The sequence below is a fragment of the Melanerpes formicivorus genome, unplaced genomic scaffold, assembly GCF_026170545.1.
Source record: "Melanerpes formicivorus ecotype bairdi unplaced genomic scaffold, bMelFor1.0.p_v2 SCAF_2, whole genome shotgun sequence".
Taxonomy (NCBI): Eukaryota; Metazoa; Chordata; class Aves; order Piciformes; family Picidae; genus Melanerpes; species Melanerpes formicivorus.
In genome coordinates this window covers 48,475,412-48,489,615 of record NW_027142354.1, presented here as the reverse complement: position 1 = coordinate 48,489,615, position 14,204 = coordinate 48,475,412, and the positions used below count along the sequence as shown (strand labels likewise).

The 14,204-nt window shown below is 48.4% G+C and overlaps 1 protein-coding gene across 2 annotated transcripts in view; it reads left to right on the top strand.

Annotated features, from left to right (window-relative positions):
- The first annotated feature begins 6,475 nt into the window (after positions 1–6,475).
- Positions 6,476–14,204, top strand: part of PPP2R2B (protein phosphatase 2 regulatory subunit Bbeta) — a 79,481-nt gene continuing 71,752 nt past the window's right edge. Inside the window, exons 1-2 of one of the 2 annotated variants that reach the window (XM_068159205.1) lie at positions 6,476–6,500; positions 6,630–6,707. In XM_068159205.1, coding sequence (XP_068015306.1) covers positions 6,491–6,500; positions 6,630–6,707 — 88 coding nt within the window. In that variant the 5' untranslated portion in view covers positions 6,476–6,490. Of the gene's footprint in view, positions 6,501–6,629; positions 6,708–9,938; positions 10,342–14,204 lie in introns of those variants that run through there. The other variant, XM_068159214.1, reaches the window with a different exon arrangement.

Sequence of the window (14,204 nt, the reverse complement as noted above, 5' to 3'; positions counted from 1 at the left end):
CTCTATGGTCAAAGTGGGCTCACTCTCACCTGAGTGCCCAAAGCCCTCACCCAGCCAGAGACATTCGGGATGCTTTGCAGCTGGATGCCTGTTTGAGAGACAGGCATCAACACATGTGTCTAATCAATCTCACAACTGCTACATTGAATATTTTAATCTAATTCATTTATTTTCCCCAGGGCTCTCAGCCCACCAGACCCCTGTAGCTGCCTGTCCTGGCTCAGTGCTGGGGCTCAGGGCTGTACCTGAGGGCAGCAGTGCTGCCACAGGCCATGGAGTGCAGACCCATGCTCTCCTTGACAGGACTACCATGGCAAGCAGTTTTGCCCTGCTGCAGATGCCTGCATCTAGTGTCACCATGTAAAGTGGGCTCTGTTCACACAGGCATCACGAGTGGGAGCTGATGGCTTCCCATTCCTAAATCCTGAGCAGCAGCAACTCCAGAGCCCTTTCCCTTCGCTTCCACCAGTGCTACGTGAGGGTACAGACCCCCAGGGTTGCCCTCCAGCAGCGCTGCTGTTCCCACAGGCTACAAATGAGGTTTACTGAATGGGTGAGTCTGTCCCTGGTATTAGTTAACCCATCTAACCCACATGGAAGTGAGGACTCTGTTATGCCAGCTGAAGATCAAACTCCTGTCTATTAAAAGACAGACTGCAAAACCTCTCAGGGGCAGTAAAAATGACATTATTGCTCTGAAGGGGCCTTAAAAGTCACAAGAGATGACATTTGCTTAGGAAAAAACAAGAGAGGTGACTCCTCCCTCCAAGGACAAAACTTCAAGTGTGACAGTGAACAAAAAGATCCTTGTCTTCAGCAGATCATGTGAAACAGTGCCAATACCATACACTGCCTTGAATAAAAGGCTTTGCAAAGCTCTAGGCAGAGATGTCTAAATTAAACAATGAAGAGTTTGTTAGAGTTTGGAGGAGTATTTTGGTTTATACTTGACACATAATTGCTCAAGGATCAAAATGGTCCAGCCCTGAGAGGTACAAAGGCTAAATTCCTCCCACAGCCAAGAGGAATTTGGTATGGGAAATTCCTGTTTGTTCTGGGTCTGGGCTTTAAACAGAAAAGAAGAAAACATTAAATAATTTGGAAGATGGTGGGGGTCAATGTAGCAGAAGTTTTGGTGCTTGAGATCATGGCATGTCACCTGCCTCCCTTGGAACTTCTGTGTCTCTGGTCCAGGGTCAGGGATGTGACACCCAACCTCTATTGTTGTAGCAGGGCTGTGGTGTGAAGTTTTCTTTTACCTCACTGGTGTGCCAAAAGATCCCAGACCCCAAGACAGAAGGGTTTTCCACACCATCATGTACATTCATACCTCTTCTGATCTCTGACCAAGAATCTCCTCCTTCAGACCTCTGAGCAAAAAACAAACCAGGAAACACTTAAGCATCCCCCCTGCAGGGTTGGAATTGAAGCAACCCATGATGACTGCAGCAGAGAGGTGGGGATAGTGGTTAGGCAGTATTCTGCAATGCTGGTTACACAAATTCTGCCTGATTTTTAGGCAGACATTACCTCCAAGGTGAGAAGCTGCTCTTTCAAAGCCACAACCTGTGGCAGGGTCTCCCCTGGCAGAGTGCAGGGCCCATGCACAACTGGCCATCTGTCCTTCTAGCCTTCACAAAAGAAAACAACATGCCCTCATTCATCTTTTGCATAATCACCCTGCATTGCAGCTTGATGTTTTCCCTGCTTTGCTTAGCATGTTGTTCAGCTCCCTGAGTTCATAGAAATGCAGTGTGATTTTTAGCAGGAAAGGCTGCTCATTGGCTTTGAGGAAGTGCACTTTGAAGCATCAATGATGTGTCTCCACTACCACCTGCTCAAGCACTATGCACACAAAAGTGCTGCTGGAATAACACTAAGGGGCCACAGGGCATCTCACCAGAGCCTGCAAAAGAACCCCTGAGACATAGTATCATAGTATCAGTCAGGGTTGGAAGGGACCACAAGGATCATCTAGTTCCAACCCCCCTGCCATGGGCAGGGACACCTCACACTAGATCAGGCTGGCCAGAGCCAGCTTTATGCTTAAAACAGAGACCTGGATTGCAGCTCTTGATCACAAGCATATCCCCAGTGATGCCACAATCAATCAAAAACCTCCTACAGGTTACAGCAAGTAACCCAACACCTGGTCCTGCTGTTTCACAACCCCTCTGGAAGCCAAGGTGATGAACATAATTTCTTTTATCATGCACCCAGATAAAGGCTGTGTCATAAACTGATAAACAAGGAAAGCAGCTCTAGTTCTGTGCACATGCTCATAACTCTAGCAAGATAACACCAACATGAGGAACAGGACACATGGAAGAAAGGCCATGGCCAAATTTGCTTCCTTGCTGGACACCAGAACTCATGGCAGACACAGATGCTATTTTGCTACCAGTTGGCAGGCACCATTTTGACTCCTCCTGACGCTGTCTGCAGAACACCATGCTTTACCACCCTTTTCATACAACTGAAGCAGCCTGGAGGATTCATGGTTTTGTGGAAAGTCACCTCAAAAAATCATCAACATTTCTGCTCATGTTTCTGGGTGTTTCAGTACACAATGTTTTATGCTGCACGTGTCCACATTGGAGTTCAGCTAAGCAAAACCCAAACAGCTGCTGCTACATACTGGAACAAAGTAAAACTCCATGAAAGCTCCTTAGATAGGCACAGGACTTCTGCCTCAGTGATGTTCCACATCCTGTATCTGGTTTCTGTAATAATGCTCTGAATAAACTGAGCTTGCTTTTTGACAGACATCATACTGTATCACCCTCAGACTGGTCTGCTCTGGTGGCTTCAATCATTCTCCACCATTTCAGAGTAGGATCCAATCCTTCTCTACTGTGCATTATTACCCTTGGAGCATGCTCAGGCTGAAATACCTGTAACTGGTGGCTAAATTTCACAGTATCACAGTATAACTTAGGTTGGAAAGGACCTCAAGGATCATCGAGTCCAACCTATCAACACAGACCCCATGCCTAGACCATGGCACCAAGTGCCACGTCCCATCTCCTCTTGGATGCCTCCAGGGTTGATGACTCAACCACCTCCCTGGGCAACCCGTTCCAATGACGAATGACTCGCTCGGTGAAGAATTTCCTCCTCACCTCGAGTCTAAACCTCCCCTGGCACAGCTTGAGACTGTGTCCCCTTGTTCTGGTGCTGGTTGCCTGGGAGAAGAGGTCAACCCCTTCCTGGCTACAACCACCTTTCAGGTAGTTGTAGAGGGCAATGAAGTCATCTTCAAAAGTCCCTGGGCTTACCCTTTACTTGCAGGTCTGAAAGGCAAAGGAGAGTGGGGTTAAACCACTCTCCTTCTGCAGGTTTTAACTTTTGACATCATCATGTCATCAAATGCAGCTGGAGCCCATTAACAGTAGCTTAAACAACCTAGAACATCAAAGCATAGCTGTGTCTTCCCCTTTCAGTCAAAACTGCCTTAAATACCAAACCAAACCCCCCAACCCTCCCGCCCACCAACCCCTAAAATCGCAAGAAGAGCTCTGTCAAACTCTCGAGCAAAAGGCAACGATGTCAGTTAAAAGCCAAACACCAGAAAACTTCTAAAGTAGCTTGGAAAACTCTCGGGCTCCTGGCTTCCCAGGGCTGCAGCGGTGAGGTGCAGGGCTCCCCAGCTAGAGGTCACTCGAATTCCAGGAAACACAGAATTCCGGGCTGAAGCTTCAGAGGGAGGAGATGCTCTGCAGAGAAGACTGCTGGAGAAAAACTTGTCTGTATTGATCGTGCGGCCAGCTGAAGCTCCGCGCTCCCTCTTTAATGGTGGTGCTGGTGAAGCGATGGCACGACGGTAACGAATCTGCTGGCAAGGCAGATTTTCTTGATTTAAAAAAATCATTTCTAGATATTTAACAATGAAAAACAACTAGGAGAAAATCGTAGTACAGCAGGAAAAAAGTTTCCAGTAAGTTTCTGCAGAAATGACTAGTCTGTGAATAGCTCTATGCACAAGCATACAGTGAGTATCACAGTATAACTTAGGTTGGAAAGGACCTCGAAGATCATCGAGTCCAACCTATCAACACAGACCCCATGACTAGACCATAGCACCAAGTGCCACGTCCAATCTCCTCTTGAACGCCTCCAGGGTCGATGACTCCACCACCTCCCTGGGCAGCACATTCCAATGACGAATGACTCGCTCGGTGAAGAATTTCCTCCTCACCTCGAGTCTAAACCTCCCCTGGCGCAGCTTGAGACTGTGTCCCCTTGTAGCAGCTCTGATCCAGGGAGCTGGGTGTTGATGGGCTCCATTCACACCAAGAGCAGAACCCCACAGAAGCCAGCTCGAGTTAGCTACCTCAAGAGGTGTCAATGGGTGAGCTGGGCAGCAAAAAAAGCTTTTCTCTTCATGCTCCATCTAATACACCCGTCTGCAACGGGCACACCCCAATCAACAGCTGCTGGGCTCTAGGGCTGGAGGTCTGAGGCCAGGTGTCACACAGCAAGAGAGAAGTGGGATCCTCAGCTGCTGTAAGTAAACTGGAGCATTTTTATCGGTAGAAATCTATCAAAACAAGGGTTACTAAACCCAAGCAGCACCGTATTAGATGCTGCCTTTGTCCTCGGATTTGAGGCTGTGCCTGAGGAATCTGTCTTAGCAGCTGCTCTGTAGCATGCAGTGAACGGACAGAAGCCCTGTTGATGTCCCAGCAGCCCAGCCAATACAATTCTAAAGGTACCACTTTCCAGGGCTCTTGAAAAAGTTGAGAGTTATAAATAATTTCTCTAAACCCTCAGTTTTCACCTTTCATGGAAAAAAAAAAACCAACCAACCAAACACACCCAAATCCCAAAGCAAACCCTGCTCTGGTACGGAGAAGCTTTTCTTAGGCGAGAGCTGCAAACAATGCTGAATGGAGCTGGGCAAGCAGCCAGGAAGGAAACCCCCACGGGGTGTCGTGCTGTCTGTCCATTCTCCTGCCCGTGGCTACTCTGTGAGCAGCCAGCATTTTGGAAAACACAAGAATCCCTTCTTCCAGAAACTGGCTAGGTGTCATCAGACTCCCCGACTAGGAGGGAGAATTTTAAGTTACAAATCCTTTTTCCTTTGAGGAGCAATTCTGAGTTGAATTAGAGAGTAACAGCTTTCTAGAAAGGGCATCATGATGCTGCTCCTCTCAACCACCAAGTTCTATACTTGCTTTTGAAACAGCCTGGCAGAATTTAGGAGACATTCAAGTTAATGCAATCATGTTAAGACCCATTTTTGTAGATGTCATATTTTTTTTGCATCTTCCTGTTATTTGGATGTCTGAAGCTACAAGTCTCACTGGACTTAATATTCCTTCAAAATCCTATCAAACTATCTCACACCCTTCAAGTCTAGATTTTTCCATACTCTTATAACTCAATTTGCCCCCTGGATTCTGCTTGAATCAGCCAGTTTTAGACTTTGCATCTATGATGTATTAAGTCAATTATATTATGTTTAATATAGCTCATATGTAATGATCTGTTTAATATAGATTATATGTACTGATCTGTTTTCATACACAAAAGCTTATGATTTAAATAAATCAGACAGAAATCTCACAAGGACTTTTGGGTAGGCCATAAGGTAGTCCAGTTAACTCACCTATATCTCCAGCTATACATAATCTCCCTGTCCTGTGTTTTCCCTTTTTCAGGGCAGTAACAAGTGCCCCAGCACCACCCTGTGACTGAGCCAACTGCAAGACACATTTTTTGTGCCACATCACCTGTGTGTAACTCAGGTAAGATGACATCTCCTCTCCTTGTGGCTCCATCATGCTGCTTGCTTCATGTCTGGAAACTGCTCTGAAATAAAGTGTGTCTTAGGATAAAGGGAATCAAGTGGCCCTCTGAGGCAGTGGACTTTGTATGCTACAGTGAAGGTTGCATTACAGAAAGGGAAGCTCTGATGAGCTGTTGAGAAAATGAGGAGCAGCAGTAGATAAAATTCTTATTCCTCTCAGAGCGGCTTAACACAGAGTATTGCTGCAGCAGCAAGCGCAGCTGAGAGAGCTACAGTTTCATCATGTGCCTTGTGATCAAAATGCCTCTGGGATTCTTTTAAAGCAGCTACCACACACTTCTGATTCCAGGCAAATGATGATGATGTTAAGATGTCCTGGAAAGCAGCTTTGTTCTGCTTGGGTTCATGGCCAAGCAGTTCACAATTACACTGACCACAAACTGGATAAAAATTTGGTGGCAGCAAGAGTAGTACTCTTTTTTCTGTCTCGCCCTGTTTAGCAGTGCTGGCAATGATGGGGGCCATTAGTATTCTGATGGGGAGAGGCTGTGACAAAGAGGGTGACTGCAGGCCCGCTGACTCTTCTGTGCTGCTGCCAGTGATGGGGGGGAGGGGGTGGCTCCAGTTGCACCACCTCGGAATAGCCCCGCCATGGTACGGGGAGCACAGACGGGCATTCATAGCTCAGGCGCCACACGCTCGCTCCTGCAGTGCTAGCGTTGAGCTTGGCATGGGAGAATGACACCAGGTGAGCAGAGGCTGATGTTCACGCAGATATTATGCGCCAGTTTGTGTGTCTGTGTGCATATGCAAAGGGACAAGCTCTGTACCAGCGTGATCGTGTCTTACCTGCTTTCTGCGTGTGCTTCCCTGGCAGGATTTGGAAACCTCATGCAGGATGTGCTGTGGTGCTTTAGTCAAGTGAAGGGAACTATAGACGTTGGCGTGACAGAAGGTAAGCTGAGTTTTCCCTTTTGTTGCTGAGATCCAGAGTCACTTGTTGGTCCTTTACAACTTTCCTGATCAGTGTGTGAGGGGCTGCTCACCTGTGTTTGGAAACTGCTGGCACAGAGCTGAGTTACACTGTTTTCTGCCTTTACTAAGCAATTACACATTGGAAAGAGATGGGCTGCTAAAGTTAGCTATTGATCCAAGAAATTAATTTGAAGGCATCATAGCTTAATCACATCAATATCTCCAAAACAGATTTCCTTTGGGTTTTCAGTTGTTATTTACAGAATCTTTGAGGGAATTATGAGAGAGCCTCTCCCACTGTTACAGCTGAGCTCTGTTTCTGGGTAATTCAGCTGTGACTTGATGCTCATTCTGCTGTCTGAAGTTCAGCTGCAGTGCATGTGTGTGTACAGACCCATGTTTGTGCAGGAGGGATGATGCAGGCAGTTGGAGAGTATAGGAGCACACCCAACAGCTTTCAGGGTGTTTTGTGCTCCTCAGGCGTTTGGGCACTCCCCTCTCTGCAAGCACATCTGGTCAGCAGTTAGCCAACACGTGGGCTGCAAACCCATGGACAATTGAGATGAAATAGGTTCAGTCAATTTTTCAACTCTAAAGCTGAGTTTATTCATTCAGCTTCATTCTCCCTGTGATTGTTCTGGTTTAAACTTCTTAGTAGGCATTTTCTTACATTTTCTCATTTCCCACTTTCATCTTCTCTTATTGCATTGCCCATTAATCCATTCATCCCTCTCCCTTTCCATTTCACATTTTATTCCCTGTATGTTCTTTATCCCTCAAGAATAAGCTAAACCTTTATCATATCCCCCTTTTCTTAACCTCCCAGTATATTTAGGCATCTAAATTTAGAGCCATTGGCCTGTGCTGTAAGGGGGCCAAACAAGCAGTGCTGGAATCCTGCTTTCCTGTGTATGGAGCAGGTTGGTTTGTGTTCCTCAGTGACCTTGTACATTCATATGTAACTGTCTGTGCTGTTTTGGAGCTCCAGAGGACATGCGTGGTGTCCTCTGGGACCACACTGTGCATGGACCACACCATGGACAGGCTGGGATCTGAAGGTAGCCTATGAGGCAGCTGCCCAGCAAGGATTAGTTGCACTGGCAGAGCACTGGCAGAACACTCTCAATGTTTTTCTGACTGAAACCAGAGTGTTGGCAGTCTCAACATTGCCAGTAGCATTTCATCCTCCACCTCAATGGTTTGGGATATGAGGATAATGCTGGGGAAAGGGCTTGCCAATAGGAGCAGCAGTGTTTGGAAGAGCATTGCTGGAAGTGCAGATGCTCACAGATCCTTGGGTGGCTGTTGAGGGAGGGAACTGAGATGGCCTCTTAGATCTATTTCTTCTGATTTGTTGTATTTCCTGTGAGATGCTTTCTTTAAAAGCCTGGTTTTCTACGACAGCAGAGAGGACAGAGCCAGCCCACGCTGACAGCAGAGCTCTGACTGTTCTAGGAGGGATGTGGTTCTCCCCAGAGTCCTGTCCCCTCTTCCACCTCAGCAGCAGATCTCTCTTAGGCTGCTTCTGCAGAAGGGAGGTTCAATCTATAACCTCTAGAGATCACAGTGGGCACAAAACTCAGAATAATATTCAACAATCTGTTAAATCTTTTTTTTTTTTTGGAGGGGTGAGGGTGTGTGAATCTGCAGATCAAGATCAAGAGTGCTTGTTTGTTAGTGGGGGATTAATAAAATGGGAGGCTGCCTTTTCTTATTCCTTATCATTTTGTTAGTGGAACCAGTTATTAACAGAAGCCTATCAGGGTTTTTTAAAGTTTATTTTAGTTTTCTATTTGTGACTTAGTGCAGGAGGAATCCAGAGGTGCTGGGACAGGAAGGAACTCCTGTAATTTCTTCTTGGGCTATCTTGGACTCACAGAACAGTAAAGGCTGGTAGATGACACTTAAAGGCCATATTCAGTGAAACCAGTAATAACAACAACAATAAAATATGACTGTGTGGGTCTGTGGAATCAAGAGACAACTTCATCACTTTCTCAGGTAAACCCATGCATAGTTTCCAGGCACAGCTGACCAGCACTCCTTGCTTCAGAGACAGTGGTTTGCATTTCCAGGCAAGTACATTAAATAATCTCATTGTGACGGTCCTGCATGAACACACAAAGTGACTTCCCATGAGAGTGCTTTAGAAAATACTGTCTCTTTGTTCCATCGCTTGTTTCTTGGGTTGGATTTTGGATACACAGCAGTACTTGGTTTTCAGCCGTCAACTCTTAAGCAGGAAGACTTTGCACTGCTTGCAGCCCAGACCTGAATTGATTTTCCACACCCAGGAAGGATATTTTGAATAAAGATATTCAAGTGAAATGAAAAGCTCCTCTCTTCACTGGCACAGGTGCTTTGCATCTCTCTGGTATAGATGCTGTCATCTGCCAGCAGCAGCAGAATTAGAAGTTTGCAGACAGATGCTGAGAACAGGCAAAGAATGAGCCTGTGCTCCGCACAAGGACTCAGCATCAGGGTGGCTAGTGGCATAGTCCTAACCCCCAAACTTGTCCATAGAAAGCAGAAAGCAGGGCTGTGAACAGCAGCAGTGCTTCTCATCATTTCTTTCCAACCTGCCCTTCTGATGCTGTGGTATGTTCTGTTGTGGTATCTGGGCAGATTGTGGCAGGGAGGGTTTGGAATGTGCCAAGCTGTGAGAGATCTCTGGACAGTGATTGGAAAAGCTCTGGGAATATTGATCCCGATCCGTTCCACTTACTGAGTGCTGCAGGACCTGAGTTGGTAGCAGCAGCGCCCTGGCAGAATCCCTAACACAGCAAAACGCGATCTCATGCTCTGCTGTCGTTTGCGTACTCCGGACTGGAGGTGCCTTTCCGGTGCCTCTCAGTTCGCTTCCCCCGATCCGAAGAGGGCTCCCGGCTGCGGGATTGAAGCGGTCCTCGGGTCTCGGGAATGCTCCGGCCTCGAGGGCTCGGGAATCCCTCGGGGATGACTCATGGCTCGGGAGCGCAGCAGAGTTTTAAAGCAGAAATGACGCCAGAATCCTGCCGCTTTCCCGGTGGCTGTCCCGAGGACCGCCGCTCCGCCCGCTGCGCTCCCGGGGTCAGAGCCGAGGGACGGCTGCGGAGCTTGGCCGCTGCTGGGGCGGGGCGGTTGGGGCACGGCGGAATCCCCACAGCCTGCCCACGGGGCCGCCCGCCCGGCTCTGCTCCTCCCGGGGCCGTGTTCTCGGCCGGGACCGGCTTAGTCAGCAGCCCGGGGCCGGGCGGGCGGGAGTCGGCAGCATGGGGAACGGCGGCACCGGGAGCCTCCGGCCGCCTCTCACTGCCGGGCAGCCCCCGCACTGAGCCCACGCTGCTGCCATGTAGCTGCCAGGGGGGCTGAGCCGGGGCCACGTTATTGCCGACTGGTTTTGTTTGGTTTGGCTTTTTTTTTTAATTTGGTTGTTTGGTTTGGTGTTTTTGTTTAGTTGTTGGTTGTTTGGGTTTGTGGGGTTTTGTTTTGTTTTTCTTTTAGCTTTGTCTGCTTTCACCCCGCTCCCTCGTTGTTTTAACTACGGGTTGGGAAGATGCGGTGCTTCTGGCGGTCCCTGCCGTACCTGCTGCGCCCGCCCCGCTCCGCTCTCGCCGCCAGCTGCCACGCGGAAGGTACGCGCAGAGTCTGCGGGGAGAGCGCGGCGGGGAGTGGGGGGAGCCTCGGGCCGGGGCCCAGCGGCTCTTACCGGGTGGGGGTGAGGGGCTGGAGCTGAGCGCTGTCAGCGCTGCTCTGACTGCAACCAACAAGCAGCAGAGCCGCGGAAGGAAGACTTCGGCTGTGGTTCTGCTGCGTGTTCTGCAGGTTTTTGTCGTTTGTAACGGTGGCTTTTAACTTGTCTGCCGCCCGAAAACAAACAAATCCCGTCAAGCACTGCCCGTGTGCAGCCTTCCCACACTAGGTGAAGCAAAGCCGGCCTGCAGCCCTCGCAAACCAGCTCTGCAGCGACCCGGGGTAAACGAAACCTGCTCGCCACCGAGTGAGCTTTAATGGGTGGGAACGCAGAGTTCCAGCGCTGTGTGCGCCCAGGTGGAGGGAGCAGTGCTTGTCCTGCTGCGCGTGTGACAGGGCTGTCAGATATGTGCGTGTGGATGGGTTTGAGGAGGTTAGCCTCAGTTGCTGCCCATGTGTCCAGAGAAAAAACAGCGCTATGGGGACAACCTCACCAATGGCTCCTGATGCCTTGGCCAAGGCTGAAAGTACAGAGGGGAAAGGTCAGGCAGGGGACTAGGTAAGTAGGTGATGACCCTCCAGGCTATGTTATGGTATTAACTTAGGCTGCTGTATTGCAGTCCAAGAAGACAGTATGGACTATTCCTGCCCTCCCCTTCTCTGAAGTTCTAAGCCGATAAAATTATCCCTGTCAGAGAAAAGGAGCTGCTCTCCTGCCCCAGCTTGGCAGAGGTGTCCCTTTGTGCCTCTGCAGCACCCTTTGCACTCACCCCTTCCTGCTAAAGATGTTCCTCCAAAGACTCTTATGATCCTGGCTCCATCCAGACCCAGACCTGAAATCTCAATGCATTTTCCATTACCTCACTGTAAGAATTACTTCTTTGTTCATCCCAAATTCCCAAAGCTGTCAGCAAGAGATCTGGGTCAGCAAAGATCCTGGAACAGAGAACAAAACTGTAATAAGCCTGAAGTTTAAGCACACTTGTTTATCCTCCTCAGGCAGTGCCTATGAAGTAGGTTTAGAAGGTTGCTGCTGAGCTCTCATTTATTTCCCTGTAGACCAGTTTGTTGTTGGCCTCTGCTTTGCTGGGAAATTGTGGCCCTTGACTGGCACTGCCCATGGAAATGATCCAGAATTGCTATTGTTATTCTGGAGGTGCAGAGTTGTGATGGGGAGGAGAGGGTCCAGCTAGAGAAAGCTGGTGCAGGTGAGGTGCCTTAGGTGGTGAATGTGGTGGCTGAACAGGCAGTGTGCTGGTTTCACTTGTCTGGCCTCTTGTTGCAGTCTCACTGCTGGTACTTGGTGCTGTCCAGAAATGCCAGTCCTCCCCGTACCAGGGCACGTGCCCTAGCAGGAGTACAGTACCTGTGTTTGGAGACCCTATGGAAATACTGCCTGGGCTTCAGCAACACAGCTCAGTGAGGCCTCCAGATGTGTGGGCAGCATGGCATGTTCAAATTCAGTCAGCCTAGCAGCACGTAGGACACAAGCTGTGTTCTGTTGACCCTAGAGACTGTAGCTTGGCTGAGCAGTTTGACAGAACTTGAACCCACCACCCTGCCCTTGGGACCCTGATTGCTTCTGCGGAGCTGTGCCAGAACAGGGAGGAACGTTGCTGCAGGAAAGCAGTTCTTGGTCTGTTACTTAAGATGCAGCACAACTATCTGAGTCTGCCTTCTTCTCAAGGTGGTGTGGGCACTGAAAAATGATCCAAACACATCCCAGCCTGCCCTGTGGGCTTCCAATCCTTCATTGTTTGCTGAAAAGGGGCAGAGGGACAGAGGGGCTGGTGCCCTAGGAGAAGTGTGTGTGTGCTCCTGTCAGGTCTGTGAGGACTGTGGGGAGGCTGCAGCAGGGAAGGCTGTGTGATTGCAAAATAAACCCCTTCAGAGTGAACACAGCTGTACTGGTCACACTGTGCCTGGGGTTTAAATGCAAACCTTTTTTATATCAGCAACATGTTCAACACCAGGATATCAAAGATCATTTAAACCCTTAGCTAAGCAACCCTTCAGAGAAAAGCCTTTGAATCAAGAAAACAATCTCCTTTCCTGCAGAGGCGGAAGCAAGCACAAAGATGGGAAGTGAGTTCTCTGAGGTCATGAAATTGCCAAACTTTTAGTCATGCATGTGTTTTTCTCCTAGAATTAAAACAGAAATGTGTTTTTGTGCACTTTTGTGAGCAGGGTTTGAAGTGTTGGCTCTTCCTGTGGAAGTATTGATTCTTTTGGATACTTTAAGTGATGCTTAGACATGTAGTAGTTATTTCCTGTCCTGAAATCTGTTACTCTGTGTGTGTGATCTTTAACTGCATTGTTAATTTGACAGGCCAACACCTTGGATACCATTTTCAGTAACTTAATTTTTTTCCAGATTTGGTTGACATTGAGTTAGGCTGAAGGTCTCAGATCACTCTGGTAAGTGCAGCTGTTCGTCACTACAGTGGTGGGATGTCTGGGCAATAGCGTGTTAGTTAGGGATCATTTAAATATTAATCTTTATTTAATATTAAATACTTTGTCCAACATCTAAATTTACTGCTCAAGTCTAGATTATTATTATTGTTTTATATTGTGACAGAAAAATAATGGTGCAGAGTTGACACTGCAGTGCTGAAACTCTGGGCAGTCAGTCCAGTGAGAGCAAGCTGAGGAGGTGTGCACCAAAGAGGCACTGCTGCTTTTAAGCCAGGCCCCACACAAAGACATGCTGTGGGTTTTGTACCATTTTATTAACTCCAGTCACCTTAGGCCAGAGGGTTAGAGCTCAGTCGTGGCTGTGAGGAGGCTCAAGAAGTACTAGTATGAGCAATAAATTCACTGGTGGTTCTGCACCAGCAAGTCACAGTATCACAGCATCACAGTATAACTAAGGTTGGAAGAGACCTCAAGGATCATCAAGTCCAACCTGTCGCCACAGGCCTCATGACTAGACCATGGCACCAAGTGCCACATCCAATCTCCTCTGAACACCTCCAGGGACGGTGACTCCACCACCTCCCTGGGCAGCACATTCCAATGACGAATGACTCTCTCAGTGAAGAACTTTCTCCTCACCTCGAGTCTAAACCTCCCCTGGCACAGCTTGAGACTGTGTCCCCTTCTTGGTATTTCTTGCGTTGAAAAGTCCCCCAGGAGCTTGTCACTGCTCTGCAGCTCATTTCTGAATGTTCTTTATTTGTGCAAATAATTTAGAATGAGTAAATCAGCAGCTTACAGAAAGTTTTGATGGTGGAGCATTACAAACAGTATTTGGCCAAGTATAAGGTTTGTAATTATGGCTGTGGAATTCTGCTGCTGGATTGTTTGTTTTTTTTTCTCATGGGGGACAAAACAGCTTCACCCTGTACTGTGGGTAGATTTCTGTTTGGCTGGGAAATAGAAAACAGAGAAATAAAGCTTCCTGTAGCCAGGGTACCCAGAACCGAGAGAGTGCACAAGGCGTAGGGCCAGTCTGTGTAAGATACCAGTAGGGAGAGCTGCTGAGGGTGACGAAGGGCTCTGGTACCCTGTCATGCTTCATCCTTCTGCCATCAGAGGCAGCTGTGAGAGGAGCAGTACTGCTCAAATGTGACTCGTGTTGGAGAACAAGAAGTGCAGGGAGCACGGGAAGGTCATGAATCACAGCTGCAGGGATGGAAACAAGGGCTGGCTGTACAGTCACCACAGGCTGTCATCTGGGTCCAAGTCTCCTTGGTCAACATCTCAACTGTTTATCACATTATCATAGTGGCTGCACTCACTGTCCTCTTGGCTGTGCCTCTGGCTGGGAGCTCTGACTCCTGGAAGCAGAGGCACAGGTTGG